Source organism: Geotrypetes seraphini, chromosome 9, assembly GCF_902459505.1.
Source record: "Geotrypetes seraphini chromosome 9, aGeoSer1.1, whole genome shotgun sequence".
NCBI classification, from domain to species: domain Eukaryota; kingdom Metazoa; phylum Chordata; class Amphibia; order Gymnophiona; family Dermophiidae; genus Geotrypetes; species Geotrypetes seraphini.
Genome location: NC_047092.1, coordinates 188,431,479 through 188,452,911, shown reverse-complemented (window position 1 = coordinate 188,452,911; position 21,433 = coordinate 188,431,479). Strand labels below are relative to the sequence as shown.

At 48.3% G+C, this 21,433-nt stretch overlaps 1 protein-coding gene across 4 annotated transcripts in view; it reads right to left on the bottom strand.

Annotated features, from left to right (window-relative positions):
* DVL3 (dishevelled segment polarity protein 3) overlaps positions 1-21,419 on the bottom strand; it is a 100,991-nt gene extending 79,572 nt beyond the window's left edge. For 2 of the 4 annotated variants that reach the window (XM_033957533.1, XM_033957534.1), the window contains exon 1: positions 21,118-21,414. In XM_033957533.1, the coding sequence (XP_033813424.1) occupies positions 21,118-21,278 (161 nt within the window). In that variant the 5' untranslated portion in view covers positions 21,279-21,414. Of the gene's footprint in view, positions 1-21,117 lie in introns of all 4 variants that reach the window. The other 2 variants (XM_033957535.1, XM_033957532.1) reach the window with 2 other exon arrangements.
* Between the last annotated feature and the right edge of the window lie 14 nt (positions 21,420-21,433).

The window sequence follows — 21,433 nt, the reverse complement described above, 5'->3', positions numbered from 1 at the left end:
GCGAATGAAAAGGAAGCCAAGAGAGGAGACGGAAGAAAAAAGGTAAGGCAAGGAGAGTAGAAGCAGGAGCATGTGTGTGTGGGGGGGAAACTGTTCCATAAACATTCCCAGCATCCAAACTGCTCTCCTCATGCCACCAGAAGATGCTGGAGAAGAGGGTAGAGTTACCTTTTTCCTAGGAGCATTATCAACATTAAAATACATCTCCATCTAATATCTACATGTGTGTGACTGAAGTAGGAGATCTAGAATGTTGGAAATGCCCTGTGTTTCATGCCAGGGGTCCATAAAAGTTACGTCTTTTTTGAACTTCTGTAACTTTTCTTATTTTTTCACATAAAAGGTGGTGTCTGGACTTACTGTATTACAAATAGCACAGTTACTTACCGTACCAGGTATTATCCAGGGACAGCAGGTAGCTATTCTCACATATGGGTGACATCTTCGATGGAGCCCGGATGCGGACACCTCACAAGCAGACTTGCTTGAAGAAACTCTAAGTTTCGAATTGTCCACACCGCGCAGGCGCGAGTGCCTTCCCGCCCAGCGTGGGCGCGTCTCCTCAGTTCAGATAGCTAGCAGAGGGCTGTTCTCCCTGGAGAAGCGGAGACTTAGAGGAGACATGATAGAAACCTTCAAGATCCTGAAGGGCATAGAAAAAGTAGACAGGGACAGATTTTTCAAATTATGGGGAACCACAAGTACAAGGGGGCACTCGGAGAAACTGAAAGGGGACAGGTTTAGAACAAACGCTAGGAAGTTCTTTTTTACCCAGAGGGTGGTGGATACATGGAACACGCTTCCAGAGGCTGTGATAGGCAGGAGCACGTTACAGGGCTTCAAAGAAGGTTTGGATAGGTTCCTAGAGGACAAAGGGATTGAGGGGTACTGATAGGAGTAGAGGTAGGTTATAGGGATAGGAGCAAGAGGTAGTTATAGAAATAGTCAGGGACCACTGCTCAGGCAATAGGCCTGATGGGCCGCTGCGGGAGCAGATCGCTGGGCGAGATGGACCTCTGGTCTGCCTCAGCGGAAGCAACTTCTTATGTTCTTAGAAGCCAACCAGGGGAGGTGGATGGGTTGTAAGAATAGCTGCCTGCTGTCCCTGGATAACACCTGTTACGGTAAGTAACTGTGCTTTATCCCAGGCCAAGCAGGCAGCCTATTCTCACAGTGACCTCTAAGCTAACCAGAATGGGATGGTGGAAGTGTTGGCAATTTAGGAGAATAAATTTTGTAATACTGTTTGGCCAAACTGTCCATCCCGTCTGGAGAAAGTATCCAGACAATAATGAGAAGTGAAGGTATGAACCGAGGACCAAGTAGCAGCCTTACAAATTTCCTCAATAGGCGTAGATCTGAGGAAAGCTACTGAAGCTGCCATAGCTCTGACTTTATGGGCTGTGAGTTTACTGTGAAGGGGTAATCCAGCCTGGGCATAGCAGAATGAGATACAAGCCGCCATCCAGTTGGAGATGGTCCCAACTTATTGAGATTGAAGGAGACAAAAAGTTGAGGAGCAATTCTGTGTGGTTTGGTACATTCCAAATAGAAGGCCAAAGCACGTTTACAGTCCAGGATATGAAGAGCAACTTCTCCAGGATGAGAATGAGGCTTTGGAAAAAACACTGGAAGAACAATGGATTGGTTAAGATGAAATTCCGAGACCACTTTTGGGAGGAATTTAGGATGAGTACGAAGAACCACCTTGTCATGATGGAACACTGTGAATGGTGGGTCAGCAACTAAAGCTTACATCTCACTGACTCTTCGATCAGAAGTGAGGGCTATGAGAAACACCACTTTCCAAGTGAGATACTTCAGATGAGCCTTATAAATTGGTTCAAATGGAGGCTTCATCAGTTGAGCAAGGACAACATTGAGGTCCTAAACCACGGGAGGCGGTTTGAGACGAGGTTTGACATTGAAAAGTCCTTTCATGAATCTGAAAACCACCAGATGAGCAGAGAGGTGTTTCCCTTCAATAGGCTAATGGAAAGCCGCAATTGCACCGAGATGGACTCGGATAGATGTAGAAATGAGGTCAGAATTGGATAAGTGCAAAAGGTAGTCCAAAACAGAAGATAAGGAGGAATGTTGAGGCTCCTTATGATGAGAAAAACACCACGTAAAAAATCTAGTCCACTTTTGGTGATAGCATTGTCTAGTGGTAGGCTTCCTAGAAGCTTCTAAAACATCTCTTACAGATTGAGAAAACTGAAGAGGGGTTATGTTGAGAGGTACCAAGCTGTCATGTGTAGAGACTGCAGGTTGGGATGAAGCAGAGATCCCTGACTCTGTGTAAGCAGAGAAGGAAAAACTGGTAGAAGGTAAGACTCCCTGCTGCTGAGTTGAAGTAGAAGGGAGTACCAAGGTTGTCTCGGCCACCGAGGAGCATTTAGAATCATGGTGGCATGATCGTTCAACTTGACCGGAGTCTTGAGAATAAGAGGGAATGGAGGGAATGCATAGAGGAAGAGATTCGTCCATTCCAGAAGAAAAGCATCTGCCTCGAGGCGATGAGGAGAGTATATCCTGGAGCAGAATTGAGGCAGTTTGTAATTGAGGGGAGCTGCAAAAAGGTCTATCTGAGGCGTTCCCCACTGTGAAAAAATGTGATGAAGAGGGGAGGAATAGAGTGTCCATTCGTGAGGCTGCAGTAGATGACTCAAGTTGTCCGCAAAGCAATTCTTTGCCCCTTGAATGTAGACAGCTTTGAGGAAGGTGTTGTGGCGGATTGCCCAGTCCCAAACCTTCAGAGCTTCTTGACAAAGGGAGGCAGACCTCGTCCCTCCCTGTTTGTTGACATAATACATGGCGACTTGGTTATCCGTCCAAATGAGGACTACTTGGTCGTGAAGCAGATGTTGAAAAGCATGGAGAGCTTTGAGGATCGCTCTGAGTTCTAACTTGATATGACACTGTCGATCCATACTGGTCCAGAGGCCTTGAGTACAGAGACCATCGAGATTAGCGACACAAGCGTAGGTCGAAGAGTCTGTCGTGAGAACCTTCTGAAGGGGGGGGGGGGGGGGCGTTTGAAAAAGCAAGCCTCTGGAAAGATTGAAAGAGAGCATCCACCAACGGAGAGACTGCTTCAATGAAGGAGTGACTGATATGTGTCAAGAAAGAGGGTCGCAAACTTGCGTCCATTGAGATGCCAGGGTCCACTGATGAATTCTGAGGTGAAGTCTGGCAAAAGGAGTCATGTGTACTGTGGAGGCCATGTGACCCAGAAGTACCATCATGTGTCTCGCTGAGATGGAAGAGCGGGAAGACACTGTATGACAGAGTTGAAGAAGAGATTCCATTCGTTGTTATGGAAGGAATCCTCTGAGTTGGACAGTATCCAGAACAGCTCCAATGAATTGTAGATTCTGTGAGGGCTGAAGTTGAGATTTGGGAAAGTTGATTTCGAATCCCAAACTTTGTAGGAACCAGGTAGTTCGTTGGGTCGCTACAATAACCCCTTGAGATGTGGAATCTTTGATGAGCCAGTCGTCGAGGTAAGGAAATACCTGAAGACCATGATTCCTTAGAGCTGCTGCTACCGCTACCAGGCACTTGGTGAACACTCTGGGAGACAAGGCCAAGCCAAAAGGTAGTACTCTGTATTGATAATGCAGATTCCCCACCCGAAATCTGAGGTATTGACGGGAGGCCGGATGAATGGGGATACGAGTGTAGGCCTCCTTGAGATCCAGAGAGCATAACCAGTCGTTCTGCTCGAGAAGGGGATAAAGGGATGCCAGGGACAACATTCAAAACTTTTCTTTGACTAGGAATTTGTTGAGAGCCCTGAGATCCAGAATGGGCCGCAAATTGCCCGTCTTCTTTAGAACAAGGAAGTAACGGTCCGAGTAAAACCCCCTGTTCTGCTGTTCCAAAGGCACTGGTTCGATGGCATGGAGACAAAGCAGAGCTTGAGCTTCCTGAAGAAGAAGGGCGGTCTGGGATGGATTGGAAGGATACTCTCTTGGAGGAAGCTCTGGTGGAATCTGAGAGAAATGAAGATAGTATCATAAGAACATAAGAACATAAGCAGTGCCTCTGCCAGGTCAGACCACAGGTCCATCCCGCCCAGCAGTCCGCTCCCGCGGCGGCCCAAACAGGTCACGACCTGTCTGTATCACCAGAAGGGGCTCCCTTGCCACCTTGGTTTCTCATTTAAGTCCTGTCTTCCTATCGAGGTCCTAACCCTCCGGTCTTGCACATGCACGACCTGGTTTGGTTTCTATACTCATTACCTGGTTAGTTTTCTATACTTGTGTTACATCCCAGCTCCTCCCTCAGTATCCCATGATCCCTTTATCCTTCAGGAATCCGTCCAATCCCTGTTTGAATCCCTGTACCGTATTCTGCCTGATCACTTCCTCCGGTAGCGCATTCCAAGTGTCCACGACCCTTTGGGTGAAAAAAAACTTCCTTGCGTTTGTTCTGAACCTATCTCCCTTCAGTTTCTCCGAATGCCCCCTCGTACCTGTTGTCCCCTTCAGTCTGAAGAATCTGTCCCTATCCACCCTCTCTATGCCCCTCATGATCTTGAAGGTCTCTATCATATCTCCCCTGAGCCTCCTCTTTTCCAGAGAGAAGAGCCCCAGCCTATCCAACCTCTCGGCGTATGGGCAGTGTTCCAGCCCTTTTACCATTTTCGTTGCTCTCCTTTGGACTCTCTCAAGTACCGCCATGTCCTTCTTGAGGTGCGGCGACCAATACTGAACGCAGTATTCCAGATGCGGACGCACCATCGCCCGATACAATGGCATGATGACTTCCCTTGTTCTGGTTGTTATGCCCTTCTTTATGATGCCAAGCATCCTGTTGGCTTTTTTCGAGGCTGCTGCGCACTGTGCAGATGGCTTCAGTGATGCATCCACCAGCACACCCAAGTCTCTCTCAAGTCTGCTGTCTCCCAACAATACCCCCCCCAATTTGTAGTTGAACAACGGGTTCTTTTTCCCTATATGCATGACCTTGCATTTGTCCACGTTAAAGCGCATTTGCCATTTGTTTGCCCAGTCTTCCAGCTTGTCCAGGTCTCTTTGTAAGTCCTCACACTCCTCCCTGGTCCTAACTCTGCCGCACAGTTTGGTATCGTCTGCAAATTTTATAACCTCGCACTTTGCCTCCTTTTCCAGGTCATTGATAAATATGTTAAAGAGTAATGGCCCCAGCACCGACCCCTGTGGTACACCACTCGTGACTCCCCGCCAGTCAGAATATTGACCTTTTACTCCGACCCTCTGCAGTCTGCCCGACAACCAGTGCTTGATCCATCTGTGCACATCCCCTCCCACCCCGTGGTTCCACAGCTTCTTAAGCAGCCTTTCATGTGGCACCTTGTCGAAAGCCTTTTGAAAATCGAGGTAAATGATGTCTATGGGTTCCCCATTGTCCACCCGACTGCTTATTCCCTCAAAGAAGTACAGAAGGTTCGTAAGGCACGACCTTCCCTTACAGAATCCGTGCTGGCTTGTTCTCAATAGGTCATTTTTCTCGATGTGCTCGCAAATGCCGTCCTTGATCATAGCTTCCACCATCTTCCCTATAATTGAAGTCAGGCTCACCGGCCTGTAGTTCCCGGGGTCACCCCTCGATCCCTTCTTGAAGATAGGTGTGACATTCGCCAATTTCCAGTCCTCTGGTACCTCACCAGTTTTCAAGGATAGGTTGCAAACATGCTGGATTGTGCCTGCTATTTCTTGTCTTAGTTCCTTCAGAACCCTTGGGTGGATCCCGTCCGGGCCCGGCGATTTGCCGCATTTTAGCCTGTCTATCTGTTTGAGGACATCCTCCTTACTTACCTCTATGTGATCCAATTTTTCAGCCTGTTCCCCACTCATGAGCTCCTCTGAGTCCGGTATATTAGATGTGTCTTCACTCGTGAAAACCGACGAGAAGAACGTGTTCAACCTCTCAGCTACCTCTTTATCCTCCCTAATCACTCCCTTCCTATCCCCATCGTCCAACGGCCCCACCTCCTCTCTCGCTGGTCGCTTTCCCTTAACGTAACTGAAGAATGCCTTGAAGTTTTTCGCCTCTCTGGCCAGCCCCTCTTCGTATTCCCCCTTTGCTTTTCTAACCTCCCGGTGGCATTCCTTTTGGCATTTCCTGTGCGTCTGGTGATTTTCCTCCGTTGGGTCCTTTTTCCATCTCCGGAAGGATACCTTTTTGTCCTTTATCGCCCTCTTTACTTCTGTTGACATCCAAACTGGGTCCTTTGATCGCTTGTTCTTGCAGCCTTTCCTGAAACTGGGGACGTACATTCTCTGTGCTTCCTGCAGGGTGTCCCTGAATAGGGTCCAGGCGCTTCCCACAGTCTCCATCCTAAAGATGTTTCTGAGCTTCCTCCCCACCATTTCCCTCATAGCAACATAGTTCCCTTTCTTGAAATTCAGTGCAGTTGTTGCGGTCCTCCTTACTATGGGTGTCTCTCTTTCTAATGTGAATCTGATCGTGTTGTGATCACTATTGCCTAGTGGTCCTCCCACTTCTATCCCTCTAGCAGGCCCCCCTAATCCGTTTAGGATGAGGTCAAGAGTAGTACCCCCTCGCGTCGGTTCTTTGACTAGTTGCTCCATGAAGCAGTCCTTCACAGTTTCTACAAATCCTGTCTCCCTAGTGCAGTTGGAGTGACCAGTACTCCAGTCTATTCCCGGGTAGTTGAAGTCCCCCATCACTGTTACACTTCCAGTCCTGCATTCCTGTCTCAATTCTGCTTCCAAGTCGTGTCCGACTCCCTCTGGCGCACCAGGTGGTCGATAGTACAACCCCAGTTTTATGCCTGCACCCTTATTTCCGGGTAATTTGATCCATAGTGATTCCAGCCCCTCTGCCTTTGTTGCCATATCTATCCCGACCGAGTGGATAGAGTCCTTTATATATAGTGCTATGCCTCCTCCCTTCTTGTGGGTCCTGTCCCTCCTGTAAAGCTTGTACCCCGGCAGCACCACGTCCCATTGATTTTCCTCTGTCCACCAGGTTTCTGCAATTCCAATTATATCCAGGTCCTCCCCCTTGGCCACGACTTCTAGTTCACCCATCTTGGCCTTGAGGCTTCTTGCGTTTGCATATAAGCACCTCAGGTTCCGTCGTTTTTCTTCCACCTTTGCATTTACCTGGGCCACTTGCTCTTGGATTTCGGGCATTTTTTCTGTTCTCTGTGCTTCTGCTTTGCCCTCAGCCTTTACCCTCTTAGCTTTCAGCTTCTCCACATCCCCGCCACCCCACTTCCCCGCTATTCCTCTGGGTTTTCTAGCCCTACCGGCCCACTCCTGGGCTATCATCCCTTGAGCCTCTGTTTGATCCCCCTCGCCTTGTGGCACCTCTATATTGCCCTCAGCTTTTGCCCTCGTGCCACCCAGTCCCCTTGTGACTCCATGCCCCTTAGTCTCCTCCCAGCAAGCTCCCCTTACCTGGTGTTTCCCTCGCTGTCTGATCATAAGATCCACCGGTCTCTCTACTTCCTCCTTGCAGTCAGCCCGTTCAGCATCTGTTCTGGATACTGTTGTCCGAAGCGTCAACATCAGATCGGCTGTCGGCTTTCCCCCTCTCCTCAGTTTAAAGCCCTCTCGATCTCCTTCCTCACATTGGCTGCCAGTAGTCTAGTTCCCGCTGTGCTCAGGTGCAGGCCGTCCCGCCGGTAGAGCTTACTCTTTCCCCAGAAGGACGTCCAGTTCCTCACAAAGTGGAAGCCCTCCTCCTGGCACCATCTCCTCAACCATGCATTCACAGCCTGGAGGTCTGCCTGTATCCTTCTCTGATGATGGAAAGTACCCAGAGGTCGGATGTAATTGTCGTCCATCGATGGTAAAAATAATGGACATGACCTCCTATAGGGGGAAAAGAAGACAGAGTCAGAACGGTGGAGGTTATGCTCTGTTTTAAACAGTCAAAAAGGCTGAGTAGCCTTAGGTGCAGCAGAAGGTTGAGGTTTTTGTTGCTTCTGAGGCTGCTGTTTCTTTAGAGGAGGGCAATTATAAGGCGCCATCCTTGGAGTAAAACGCCGCTGATAGATAGGAGCAGGTTTGGCAGGAGCTGGCTTTGGCTTAGCTCTGACAATAGAAGCAAAGGATTTTTCATGGTCAGACAATTTGTTGGTGGCTGCCTCGATGGATTCATCGAAGAGGTCATTGCCTTCACAAGGGATATTAGCCAAGCGGTCTTGAAGATTAGGGTCCATGTCAATGGTACGAAGCCAGGCAAGATGACGCATAGCTACAGAGCAAGCAGCTGCTCGGGCAGACAACTCGAAGGCATCATAAGAGGACTGTAGGAGATGTAATCTGAGTTGAGATAAAGAAGCCAGGACTTCTTGGAATTCAAAGTGCTTTTGAGTATCCAAATAAGTCAAGAACTTTGGTAACAGAGAAATAAGGAATTCAAAATAAGTAATAAATTGAAAATTATAATTGAGGACTTTATAATAATAATAATAACTTTATTCTTATATACCGCCAACAATCTTGTGACTTCTAGGCGGTTTACAGCAAAGAATATTGCAATGTACATCTGATAGTAACAGCATTAATGATAATAACAGTTATGTATTGTAGGGTCGTGAAGTACCTTGCGGTTTGCACAGGGTTGGAAGTTAGTGATTGGGGTTATCAGTTTACAAGAACAGATTTGGGGAGTGATTACGAGGGGGGTTATTGTCCTTGTTCGTTGCCTAGGTATTTTGTGAACAGGTATGTTTTCAGGTGTTTCCTGAATTCTCCATAGTTGTTTGTGTGTGTAATTAGTTTATCTAAGTCTTTGCCCCATAAGGCTGCTTGATAGGATAGAAGTTGTTGATGGTATCTCTTATATTTGCATCCTCTGGCTGGTGGGGAGACGAATTTCAGGTGTAATCTTCTCTCATGTCTGTTGGTTGGGTATGAGAAGAGGTCTGTTATGTATTTAGGGGCTAGACCTGATAGTACTTTGAAGCATAGACATCCCAGCTTGAACTTCGTGCGTGCCTCCATTGGTAGCCAGTGCAGGAGTCGGTAGGAAGGGGTTATATGATCGGACTTCTTCAGCCCAAAAATCTTTAGAGGACTTTAGAGGACATCATGGCATTTTGATAGATGCGATGTCCAAATTTGTCCATCGTTTTCCCTTCCCTTCCAGGAGGAACTGTGGCATAAACCTTGGAAGGATGGGACCTCTTCAAGGAGGACTCGACAAGCAGGGATTGATGAGATAACTGTGAGTTGTCAAACCCTTTGCGATGCACAGTTTTATACCTAGAGTCCAATTTTCCTGGAACAGCTGGTATGGAAAAAGGTGTTTCCATGCATCGACCAAAAGTCTGATTCAAAAGCTTATGAAGAGGAAGCTTAAGAGACTCTGCCAGAGGTTGAGGAAGATGCATGACTTCTTAGAGTATTTGGAGCCAGTATCTAATTGAAGATCCAAGTCCACAGCCATCTGACGAAGAAAAGATGAGAAAGATAGCTGATCTGCTAATGCTTTGCCTCGAGAAGGACTCGAGGACGTTGAGGCAGCCTGGGTCGAAGATGAAGCTTCGGCAGGAAAAAAGGCATCAAAGGAATATGGTGACTTGGACAAGGCAATGGAAACCGGGACATCCTCGAGGTCCAGTATTGGAGACCTTGAACGAGGAGTCGGTGGTCTAGTCGGTAGTGGAAGAAGGTCTTTCTTTAGAAGAACTATGGCTGGAAGGATGCCTTGATGAAGGCCTCGATCATCGATGAGAACTGTTCCTGGAAGCAGATCTCGAAGATCGAGGAGACTTTGCCTTGGAGATGGAAGCAGCCAATGGTAGCAAAGAATGTATAGGACTGAAGGCTGTAGATCGAAGCTCCAGAGGCTTGGTGGAGGAACCTCGATGCACTCCCAAAGACTCTGCTCCTTGTATAGAGTGTAAGGATTCCTTCCGAGGCACTTGCAAAGAATCTGCTCCTTGCTGTATATGCTTTGATGCCAGACCAGATACTCGCAGAGACTCTGCTCCCTGCAAAGAGTGTGTTAGCTCAGACTGAGGCAGGGGAAGCGGCTCGACCTCTCGGGAGTTAGCTGAATACCCAGGCTGGATAAGAGGAAGAAGCTTCGGTCCCATATTAGTAAGGACCTGAATGAATTGCTTCTCCAACATGGTCTGGAAAGAAGCCGGCAAGGATGGATCCGCGTCTGAAACCGGACCACCTGCTTTGGCTGGAGGTTCCTTCGGGGTAGTGTGAGTGTGCTTCGACTTGGAAGTCTTAGGCACTTTAATCACTACCGCTGGAACTGACTGCTGAGCTATCTGACCTGAGGAAACAGGGGAAGATACAGCAGATGTCGAAGAAAGAGCCGCTGCAAATGAGGAAGGTCTGATGAGGCTCGAGGTGGAAGCAATAGAAGCAGGAGGAACTTCGATAGGAGTCAAGGCCAAGGTCGCCTTTGAAGTCGAGGGATCAGAAGAAGATTCCATCTCGAAGAGCTTGTCCACCATAATACGACAACGACTGAAGGCTCAAATCTGAAGCATAGCACAGCATAGGCACTTGAGGCAGCGACGGTGTGGGTCCGTAAGAGAGACGCATGCTGGCACTTGCTACACTTCTTGAAGTCCGTGACAGGCCCGGACATAGAAGTAAAAATAGCCGCCGCAAAATTGAAGCCCTCGGGCTGCGGCCGAGCAGCCTGTCCTGGGAAACGGATGGAAGAGGAAAAAAAAATGTTTTTTAACTGAAATTGAGAGAAATAAAATAAGAACAGCGATTCGTGAGGAAAATAATACAAATCGTGGTTCAAAGAAGGCACAAAGTAACGAAGTTAAACGCAGAGAGTCAAAGACGGACTTCTCGGCTCCGCAGAAAACTGAGGAGACGCGCCCTGCTCTGGGCGGGAAGGCACTCGTGCATGAGCAGTGCAGGCGACTCGAAATTTCGAGTTTCTTCAAGCAAGTCTGCTTGTGAGGCGTCCGCATCCGGGCTCCGTCGATGACGTCACCCATAAGTGAGAATAGGCTTCCTGCTTGTCCTGGAATAATATTTGCTCTAAAAGAGTCAATTAAAATAGTCATCTCTCTCCCCCCCCCCCCCCATCTTAACAGAAGATTCTGAGGCAAAAAGTAAAGATTTAATATTTGGGGGTTTTTAGGGGTTATCTATAATATGTGCTTAAACAAGTTTATGAGTGTTATGCTCATTGTGATTTATAAGAAGAAGGTGTTGTCATTCTCCAGGACAGCTGCTTACATTTCTCAAATAATTGATAAACATGAGCATATTCCTAGAGGCTCTGCAGAGGTAAGTGTAATGGTGAATGGAGTAACCTCTAGGTCTGCAATTAAGAGAGGAACTCTATGAGGATCCCCAGTATCATTTCTCCTACTCTTAAGAGCCTTTTCTGAAAAGTTATAGTAAAAAGTTCAAGTAAAATGTTTGGCTTTTGCTGAAGGTGACTTACGAGTACTACTACTGATTTCTATAGCGCTACTAGACAGCACAGTTACTTACCGTAACAGGTGTTATCCAGGGACAGCAGGCAGATATTCTTAACGCATGGGTGACGTCACCGACGGAGCCCCGGTACGGACACTTTTAACTAGAAAGTTCTAGATGGCTGCACCGCGCATGCGCGAGTGCCTTCCCGCCCGACGGAGGAGAGCGTGGTCCCCAGTTAAGATAAGCCAGCTAAGAAGCCAACCCGGGGAGGTGGGTGGGTCGTAAGAATATCTGCCTGCTGTCCCTGGATAACACCTGTTACGGTAAGTAACTGTGCTTTATCCCAGGACAAGCAGGCAGCATATTCTTAACGCATGGGTGACCTCCAAGCTAACAGAGAGGGAGGAGGGATGGTTGGCCATTAGGAAAATAAATTTTGTAACACAGATTGGCCGAAGTGTCCATCCCGTCTGGAGAAGGCATCCAGACAATAGTGAGTAGTGAACGTGTGAACTGAGGACCAAGTGGCAGCCTTGCAGATTTCCTCGATGGGCGTGGAACGGAGGAAAGCCACAGAAGCAGCCATAGCTCTGACCCTGTGGGCCGTGACAGCACCTTCCAGTGAGAGACCGGCCCGAGCATAACAGAACGCAATGCAGGCAGCAAGCCAGTTAGAAAGCGTCTGTTTAGAAACAGGGTGCCCCAGACGGTTGGGGTCAAAGGACAAAAAGAGTTGAGGTGAAGAGCGGTGAGCCCTGGTACGGTCCAGGTAGTATGCAAGGGCCCGCTTACAGTCTAGCGTGTGCAATGCCTGTTCCTCAGGATGAGCATGGGGTTTAGAGAAAAAGACAGGCAATACAATGGACTGGTTGAGGTGGAAGTCCGAGACCACCTTGGGAAGGAATTTAGGGTGGGTACGCAGAACCACCTTGTCATGGTGAAAAATAGTAAAAGGTGGGTCGGCCACCAGTGCATGCAGCTCACTAACCCTCCTGGCAAAGGTGATGGCAATGAGGAAAAGCACTTTCCACGTCAGAAATTTGAGTGAAGTAGTGGCAAGAGGCTCAAACGGAGGTTTCATGAGGGCTGATAAAACCACATTCAGGTCCCAGACGACTGGAGGAGGCTTCAGAGGTAGTTTGACATTGAAGAGGCCTCTCAATAACCGGGAAACCAGTGGATGAGCCGTGAGAGGTTTTCCGAGGATAGGCTCATGAAACGCAGTGATGGCACTGAGGTGGACTCTGATTGAGGTAGACTTGAGGCCAGCGTCGGACAGAGAGAGCAAATAGTCCAGTACAGTTTCCACCGCCAATGAGGTGGGGTCGTGGTGATGCAGGAGACACCAAGAGGAGAACCTGGTCCACTTCTGATGGTAACATTGGAAGGTGGCCGGTTTCCTGGAGGCATCCAAAATGCGACGGACAGGCTGAGACAGATTCTCTGGAGAGGTCAGCCCGAGAGAAACCAAGCTGTCAGGTGGAGCGATGACAGGTTGGGATGTAGTAGAGACTGATGCTGCTGCGTAAGTAGAGTAGGAAACACAGGAAGAGGAATGGGCTCCCTGGAGCTGAGCTGGAGCAGGAGGGAGAACCAGTGTTGGCGAGGCCACTGAGGAGCGATGAGAATCATGGTGGCTCTGTCCCTGCGGAGTTTGAATAGCGTCCGCAACATTAGAGGCAGTGGAGGAAAGGCATAGAGGAACCGATCCGTCCAGTCGAGCAGGAATGCATCCGGGGTCAGACGATGAGGAGAGTAGAGTCTGGAGCAGAACTGGGGCAGCTGATGGTTGTGAGGAGCTGCAAAGAGGTCCACCTGAGGAGTGCCCCAGAGAACAAAGATGGAGTGGAGTGTGGGAGGATCCAAGGTCCACTCGTGAGGTTGAAGGATGCGGCTGAGGTTGTCGGCCAGGGAGTTCTGTTCGCCCTGGATATAGACGGCCTTGAGGAAGAGACTGCGGGCCGTGGCCCAGGTCCAGTTGCGGATGGCCTCCTGACAGAGGAGGGGAGATACGGTGCCGCCTTGCTTGTTTATGTAGTACATGGCGACTTGGTTGTCTGTGCACAGGAGAAGAACCTGAGGATAGAGAAGGTGCTGGAAGGCCTTGAGAGCATAGAACATGGCCCTGAGTTCCAGGAAGTTGATGTGATGTTGATGCTCCTGAGGGGTCCAGAGTCCCTGGGTGCGAAGATCTCCCATGTGAGCTCCCCATGCATAGGGGGAGGCATCTGTGGTTATGATCATAGAGTGAGGGGGTAGATGAAAGAGTAGACCCCTGGAAAGATTTGAGGAGTTCAACCACCATTGAAGAGAGTGCTGAAGAGACGATGTCACAGAGATGGGATGAGAAAGAGGATCCGTGGTCTGTGACCATTGGTTGGCTAGAGTCCATTGAGGTGTCCTGAGGTGGAGTCGTGCCAGAGGAAGCACATGGACTGTCGAGGCCATGTGGCCCAGGAGGACCATCATTTGCCGAGCAGGAATAGAGCGACAAAGGAGCACCTGACGGCAGAGATGGAGCAGGGTTCGTTGGCGGTCTGAGGGGAGAAACGCCCTCATCAGAGAGGTGTCGAGGACGGCACCAATGAACTGAAGTCACTGTGTGGGAAGGAGATGTGACTTGGGGTAGTTGATCTCGAACCCCAGGAGATGGAGGAAAGAGATGGTGTGTTCAGTGGCTTGTAGCACAAGCGGAGACGTAGGAGCTTTCACCAACCAATCGTCCAAGTATGGGAACACCTGGAGGTTGTGAGACCTGAGAAAGGCCGCCACCACAATAAGGCACTTGGTGAACACCCTGGGCGATGATGCGAGGCCAAAGGGTAGCACTTTGTACTGATAGTGGTGGTGCTGTACCTGAAATCGGAGGTAGCGACGTGAAGTCAGATGGATTGGAATGTGAGTGTAGGCCTCTTTGAGGTCTAGGGAACATAGCAAGTCGTGATGAGAGAGAAGAGGGTAAAGCGTGGCAAGGGAGAGCATCCTGAATTTTTCCTTGACCAGACACTTGTTGAGGTTCCGAAGATCGAGGATGGGACGGAGGTCTCCTGTCTTCTTGGGAACCAGGAAGTAGCGGGAGTAGAATCCCTGACCCCTTTGGTCTGGGGGTACCTCTTCGATGGCATTGAGAAGAAGAAGGGATTGGACCTCCCTCAGGAGGAGGGGGGATTGAGAGGAGTGAGAAATAGACTCTATGGGAGGATTGTCTGGTGGAAGAGTCTGGAAGTTGAGAGTGTAGCCGTGGTGAATGATGTTGAGGACCCACAGGTCTGATGTAATGACCTCCCAACGGTTGAGGAAGAGTTGAAGGCGGCCTCCTATCGGCTGAGGAAGAGGCAATGATGGCGGGAGACTGGCTATGCCCTGGAGAAAAGAGTCAAAAGGGCTGAGATGGTTTTGACTGTGGGAGAGGCTTGGCAGGTTGGTGAGACTGTAAACGTGCCTGAGTTTGGTGCTGCTGACGAGGCCGGTGAGGCTGTTGTTGCTGAAGCGGGTTGAGAGGTCTGGCCGAGAAACTGCGTTGGTAGGAAGACTGCTGTTTGTAGGGGCAAGCAGGTGGAGTCTTCTTTTTAGGTTTGATTAGGGTATCCCACCTGGTCTCGTGTGCTGAAAGTTTCTGGGTAGTTGAGTCCAGGGACTCCCCGAATAGTTAATCACCAAGACAAGGTGCGTTAGCCAGACGGTCTTGGTGATTAATGTCGAGGTCAGAAACTCTCAGCCAGGCCAAGCGCCTCATGGCAACAGCCACGGCAGATGCTCGAGAGGTCAGCTCAAAAGAGTCATAAATGGATCGCACCATAAATTTCCAGAGTTGGAGCAAACTGGAGATTTGTTGTTGAAAAACCGGGATCTTACGCTCAGGGATGTACTTTTGTAAGGAGGAGAGTTGTTGCACCAAATGCTTCATATAGAAGGAGAAGTGGAAGGTGTAATTATTAGCCCTGTTGGCAAGCATGGAATTCTAATAAAGGCGCTTGCCAAATTTATCCATTGTTCTGCCCTCTCTGCCAGGAGGGGTGGAGGCATAAACACTGGAGCCCTGGGTTTTCTTCAAGGTGGACTCCACTAGAAGGGATTCATAGGGTAGTTGAGGTTTGTCGAACCCCGGGATAGGAATGACCCTGTATAAACTATCCAGTTTTCGAGGGGCACCCGGTACCGTGAGAGGGTTTTCCCAGTTTTTGTAAAAAGTTTCCCGTAAGATGTCATGGACGGGTAACTTTAAAAATTCTTTGGGAAGTTGTTCGAAGTCCAGGGCATCCAGGAAAGCCTGGGACTTCTTAGAGTCGGATTCCAAAGGGATCAACAGAGCCGCCGACATTTCCCTGAGAAATTTTGTGAATGAGGACTGTTCAGGTTTGGAACTGGTATCGACCATCGATGGTTCCTCGTCCGTTGAGGAAGCCTCATCATCGGTACCGGGTGGGGATTCTTCCCATAAGTCCGGGTCCCTGACGTCGGTGTGCGCAGGACGGGACGGTGGTGCGGACGGCTCAGTGTGGCGAGTCTTAGAGAGAGATTTGCCAGAGCGCATCGAGACGGTACCGGGGGAGGAAGATCGATGCCGGTCCTGGTCTCGGGGGGACTGGTGTCGGTCTCGATGTCGGGGAGGGTCGGCATCAGAGCGTGTTTGTACTGGAGGATTAAGTGGTTCAGCCGCGAGTACCGGCATGGAGGTGTTCAACGGTGCCGATGGTGTCGACACCGGCGGTATGGTGCGATGCTCGGGCCGGTCTGGTACCGGAAGGAGTGGGGCCAAAATTGCAGGCAACAAGTGCTGGAGTTGCTGTTGCAGTTGCTCTTGCAATTGGCTTTGGAGTATGGCCGCAATGCGGTCGTCCAGAGGGGCACCGGTACCGCTTTTTTCTTTGTCGGTACCATAGGTGCCGCTCCATGCCCCGGCGATGAGGATGCCGATGACGAGGCACTCAGCGAAATCGGGGCGGAGCGTTTGCGGGGTTGGCGTGATGCCGGGAGGACCGGCGTCGCCGGTGTGGCAGGAGGGCGCTCAAGGGAAGTGGAAGGCTTCTTAGCCGGCTTACCTGGTGCCAGCGACCCCGAGGAAGGATCAGGCGTCGTCGAAGTAGTCGGTGCCGACTTTTGCGGCGCCGTTGACGGCGCGGCTGATTCCATGGCAGATCCGGTACCGAAAAGGATATTCTGTTGGATCTGTCTATTTTTCAAAGTACGTTTATTAAGAGTAGCACAGCGGGTGCAGGTGTCAGCCCGATGCTCTGGACCCAGGCACTGTAGGCACCAATTGTGCGGGTCAGCGAGAGATATCGGGCGTGCACACCGCTGGCACTTCTTAAAGCCCGGCTGAGGGGGCATGAAGGGGAACACGGCCTCCGCAAAATCAAAACCGGAGGCCTGTATGGTCGCAACAGGCCCCGCCGGGGCCGGCCCGAAAAATAAAGAAAAAACAAAGTTTTGGTTTTTTTGCAAGTTAGAACGAAAAACGAAATCCGAAGGAAAAAGAACAAAAAAAAGGAAGAAAATAGCGCGAGCGGGAAGGCAAAAAGAGAGATTTCAACAGCCGTTGAAAGCACATGCGTCTTCTTCGCTCCGCGGAAACAAAGAAACTGGGGACCACGCTCTCCTCCGTCGGGCGGGAAGGCACTCGCACATGCGCGGTGCGGCCATCTAGAACTTTCTAGTTAAAAGTGTCCGTACCGGGGCTCCGTCGGTGACGTCACCCATGCGTTAAGAATATGCTGCCTGCTTGTCCTGGGATAAATACACAGCGCTGTACATAAAAACAGAAGAGAGACAGTCCCTGCTCCAAGGAGCTTACAATCTCGTCACGACAGACAAACCGGACAAGAAGGTGCATCAGGTGGGGGAATTACAGAGGGAATGATAAGACAGATATCGGTGCTTAGAGAGTGGGTTGGAGTTTGGAATGGAAGAGCTTTGAGTCTGGATTTGAATACTGCCATAGACAGAGCTCGACGTAATAAGACTTGCTGTCATTGACTAATACGAATACTTCGCCATGAATTTAAACAATCTGACAAATGCTCACAATTGGGAGAGGGAATAACCGCACAGAACTTAACGGTATTGCGGTATATAAACTGTTATTATTATTATTCCCTTTGAAGTGGGCTGAGGGCTCTATTCCTTACTTAGAACCACTCCTGTATCTCACCAGGTCACTTCTTCAAACTCTCTCACTGTGGGGCAAAGAACATTGTCAAAAATGGCACTTTTGCCTAAATGGTTTTATGTTTTACAAAATGTACCATTGTATTTGCCGTCCAAAGAAAAAAATTTTGGTATAGAAAATCCTGGATCATCCACAAAGGACACACTCAGCAGCAAAAGGTTGTGGCACAGAGATGAACTGAAGAGGCTCATCAGCTAAATGCTGTGTCACTAAAGGAGTGTAATGAGCTACTGAACTGAAGTAATAAACCCACAATGGCAAGGCGTAGAAATGGTCAGAGATATATGAGTATTAAGGCTCAATAAAAACAACTTTATCATCACAGTTAAATATTTTTACTGAAGACAGAAGTTGGCAAAAGAGCAACACTTAAGAGATAACAAAATTATCCACAAATAACATGCATTAAAGAAAAACAATTTTAAAGCAAATACCCCTCCAATCTACTACACGTTCCTGTAAGCCTAAATTCCCCAAGCACACAGTTATAGACCTACCACCATAATGACAAAGTAATGAAATCTGTACGTCACAAAATTTTCACTATGTAATAATGGGACTTGTGTACCGCTTTTTTGTGGTTATACATTCAAAGTGGTTTATATATGTACATGTAGTTATTTTGTACCTGGGGCAATAGCGGATTAAGTGACTTGCCCAGGGTCAGAAGCAACAATGCTGGGATTTAACCCCACCACCTTACATAGTAACATAGTAGATGATAGCAGATAAAGACCCAAATGGTCCATCCAGTCTGCCCAACTTGATTCAATTTAAATTTTTTTTCCATTTTTCCTTCTTAGCTATTTCTGGGCAAGAATCCAAAGCTCTACCCGGTACTGTGCTTGTGTTCCAACTGCTGAAATATCCGTTAAAACCTACTCCAGCCCATCTAAACCCTCCCAGCCATTGAAGCCCTCCCCAGCCCATCCTCCCCCAAACGGTCATATACAGACAGACCGTGCAAGTCTGCCCAGTGCTGGCCTTAGTTCAATATTTAATATTATTTTCTGATTCTAGATCCTCTGTGTTCATCCCACGCTTCTTTGAACTCAGTCACCGTTTTCGTCTCCACCACCTCTCTCGGGAGCGTATTCCAGGCATCCACCACCTTCTCCATAAAGTAGAATTTCCTAATATTGCTCTTGAATCTACCACCCCTCAACCTCAAATTATGTCCTCTGGTTTTACCATTTTCCTTTCTCAGGGTACAGAGGCAGCAGCTCTACCACCAGGCCACTCCTCACCTTCAATTTATGATAAGAACTAGCAGGAACTGCCAGGAACACACACACCAATCCCAAATACTCACTATAGAGCCAGTTAATGTATGGCCACGTTAATGGAAACTGTGCTGGTTCTTTTGAAACTCACTCATCAATATTTTTCAAACTGCAGTTGGACAGCCGTAGTCTTCATTGAAGAACTCTGCACGTTTTGTCATGGCAGATGAGAAAGACGTCTGTGAGAGTACACCAGAGGTCTGTGATTGAAGTTCGTGTTAAACTTGGAAAGTGTAGTAATGAAACTCTTGAAATGTTCCCAACTCTGAAAAAACAACTGTGCGGAAAGAAGTTGAAAAACGCCACAGTGCTAAAAGTGAAGTTGCAAAACAGTCTACTGCATGTCTTTGAATCATTTTCAAAATATTGCAAAAAAAAATGTATTGAATGTAAAGGATGCTACTTTGAAAAAAAAAAAAAATGTTCTGGTCCTGTTGGGTAATGATTCTGAATTTAAAAAACCCCCAAAACAACAGTCTCATTATTTTTCAGTCAGCCCTTGTAATACTAACTTGTGACATCTGGATCCACAAACAGGTGAATTTAACCCTGTTGCAAGCGGTGGCAAGGGAAAGCTGTGTTTTAGAAACCTATTGCATCAACCCGAGCCTTCCTTCTAAAGCTTCCCACCTATGTAGAAGCAGAAATTTACATCAGAGAGAAGACTCAGGAGCTGGTGCTAGCAGCAAGTCTGCATCACTGCCCTCTGCCATTAACCTCTAAAAAAAAAAAATCTTATAATGTTGGCTCACTGGATGGGGACGGGAGTGACAGAAAACTCCCACAGCACACCAGTTGAAAAATGCTGTTTTACTCTCTGAAAAAGTAAAGATCAAGATACGTGCTATGAAGTCAGTTCTTCACTCTAAACTAAACCTTAGGTTTGTATACCGCATCTTCTCCACGGTCTTACACAATTAAGCTCTAGATTCCACTATGAGAATGTGATACAAGCAGTTACCATAGCTGAGTATAAAAAAAAAGGTAGTTAAGCTCCTGGAGGAAAAATTCATAAATCATTACTGGCAAGGAAGAACTGGGATAAGCAGCAGAATATCTACTTGAGGATCCTGTGAGGTATTTTTTTTTAAACATGGATTGGCCGTTCCTAGAAAAAGTACTGGGCTGCCAATGATAGAATCTGTAATGAGGTAAAGAAAGATCCTAGATGCCTAAATAATTTGCCTTGAGTTGCAAGTGAAGAAGGCATCAGCTAAATCTAAATTCCCTTTTTTCCTCTTTGGTCTGACCCAGTAAGACAGTTCTTACAGTATTTTCTTATAAGAAGCAGAACTTTTAAGAGATTCCTGCTTGGGGCAAACACGTTTTGTTTGTTTATAATCTGTTTTAATTCAAAGTAAAGAACAGGAAAAACATACCCCAAATAATCAATGTACATACAATACTATATCAGCACAAGACTAACATACAATCCTAAACACAAAACATAAAATATGACCTCCCTATAACTATAAAATCAGTTGCAACCCAAATATGTCATTTGGTAGAACAGGTGCCGTTTCAATAGTTTTTTTAAACATACATTTTCCTGGTTTCTAACATATAATGGAAGTTTAATCCATTCCTCAGGTCCTATGCAAGAGAAGACCCCCAGCTCTTACAGTCAAATCTTTTCTAGTAGGTATTGCACAAGTCAAGTTGAGCAGCAGACTATAACTTTTGGTAATGAAAGGTAAAGAGAATATCCACCAAATATTTGGTCGATAAAGCTCTCAGGCTCAAATAGATAAGTAACACTAGTTTAAATCTGATCCAATAAAGCTTAGGGTCACTCACTGCACCTCAAATATTACAATAGTCCACAGCTGGCCAGCAAGAGGCATGTCATTTAGGAGTCAGCTGGTGCCTCCCTCCTCCCCAGTGAGTTGGGTCTCAAAGAGTCGGGTTTTCAGGATTTCCCCAGCTCTATTTGCATGCACTGCTTTCACTGTATGCTAATAGATCTCATGCATGTTCAGGATTTCCCCAGCTCTATTTGCATGCACTGCTTTCACTGTATGCTAATAGATCTCATGCATATTCAGGATTTCCCCAGCTCTATTTGCATGCACTGTTTTCACTGTATGCTAATAGATCTCAGGCATATTCATTGGGGAAATCCTGAAACCCCGACTGGATTGCGGCCCTCAGGGAGGGACTTTGAGACCTCTAGAACCCCGAGTTAACATTTTTCTCCGCCAGGGACAACCAACCCTAAGCTCTTGTAGGGGGAGGGTTTGCATGGGCAGGAGCCTCGCGATTGGCCCCGGGTCTCTCCAGGCCTCACCCGAAGTCGTCGTCGACGGACTTGAAGAAGAACTTGTAGTTGGCTTTGTTGAGCAGCGCTTTGAAGTGGCCCAGGGTGACCCTGTCGGCGGCCAGGGGCAGCTTCACCAGGTAGGGCGTCTCCTGCTCGTCCAGGTGGTAGATGATCTTCGTCTCCGCCATGGCTGCTCGGTCGCCGCCGGCCGCCCCACAGGGCCCCGACCTCCCGTCGCTCGCGCCCGGCCGGGTCAGGCGGCACTGCGCAGGCGCAAGCGCCGAGCGAAGGGGAGAGACGCGTGCGCGCGGCTTCTCCGCTCCGCCCACAGCCTCGAGAGCTT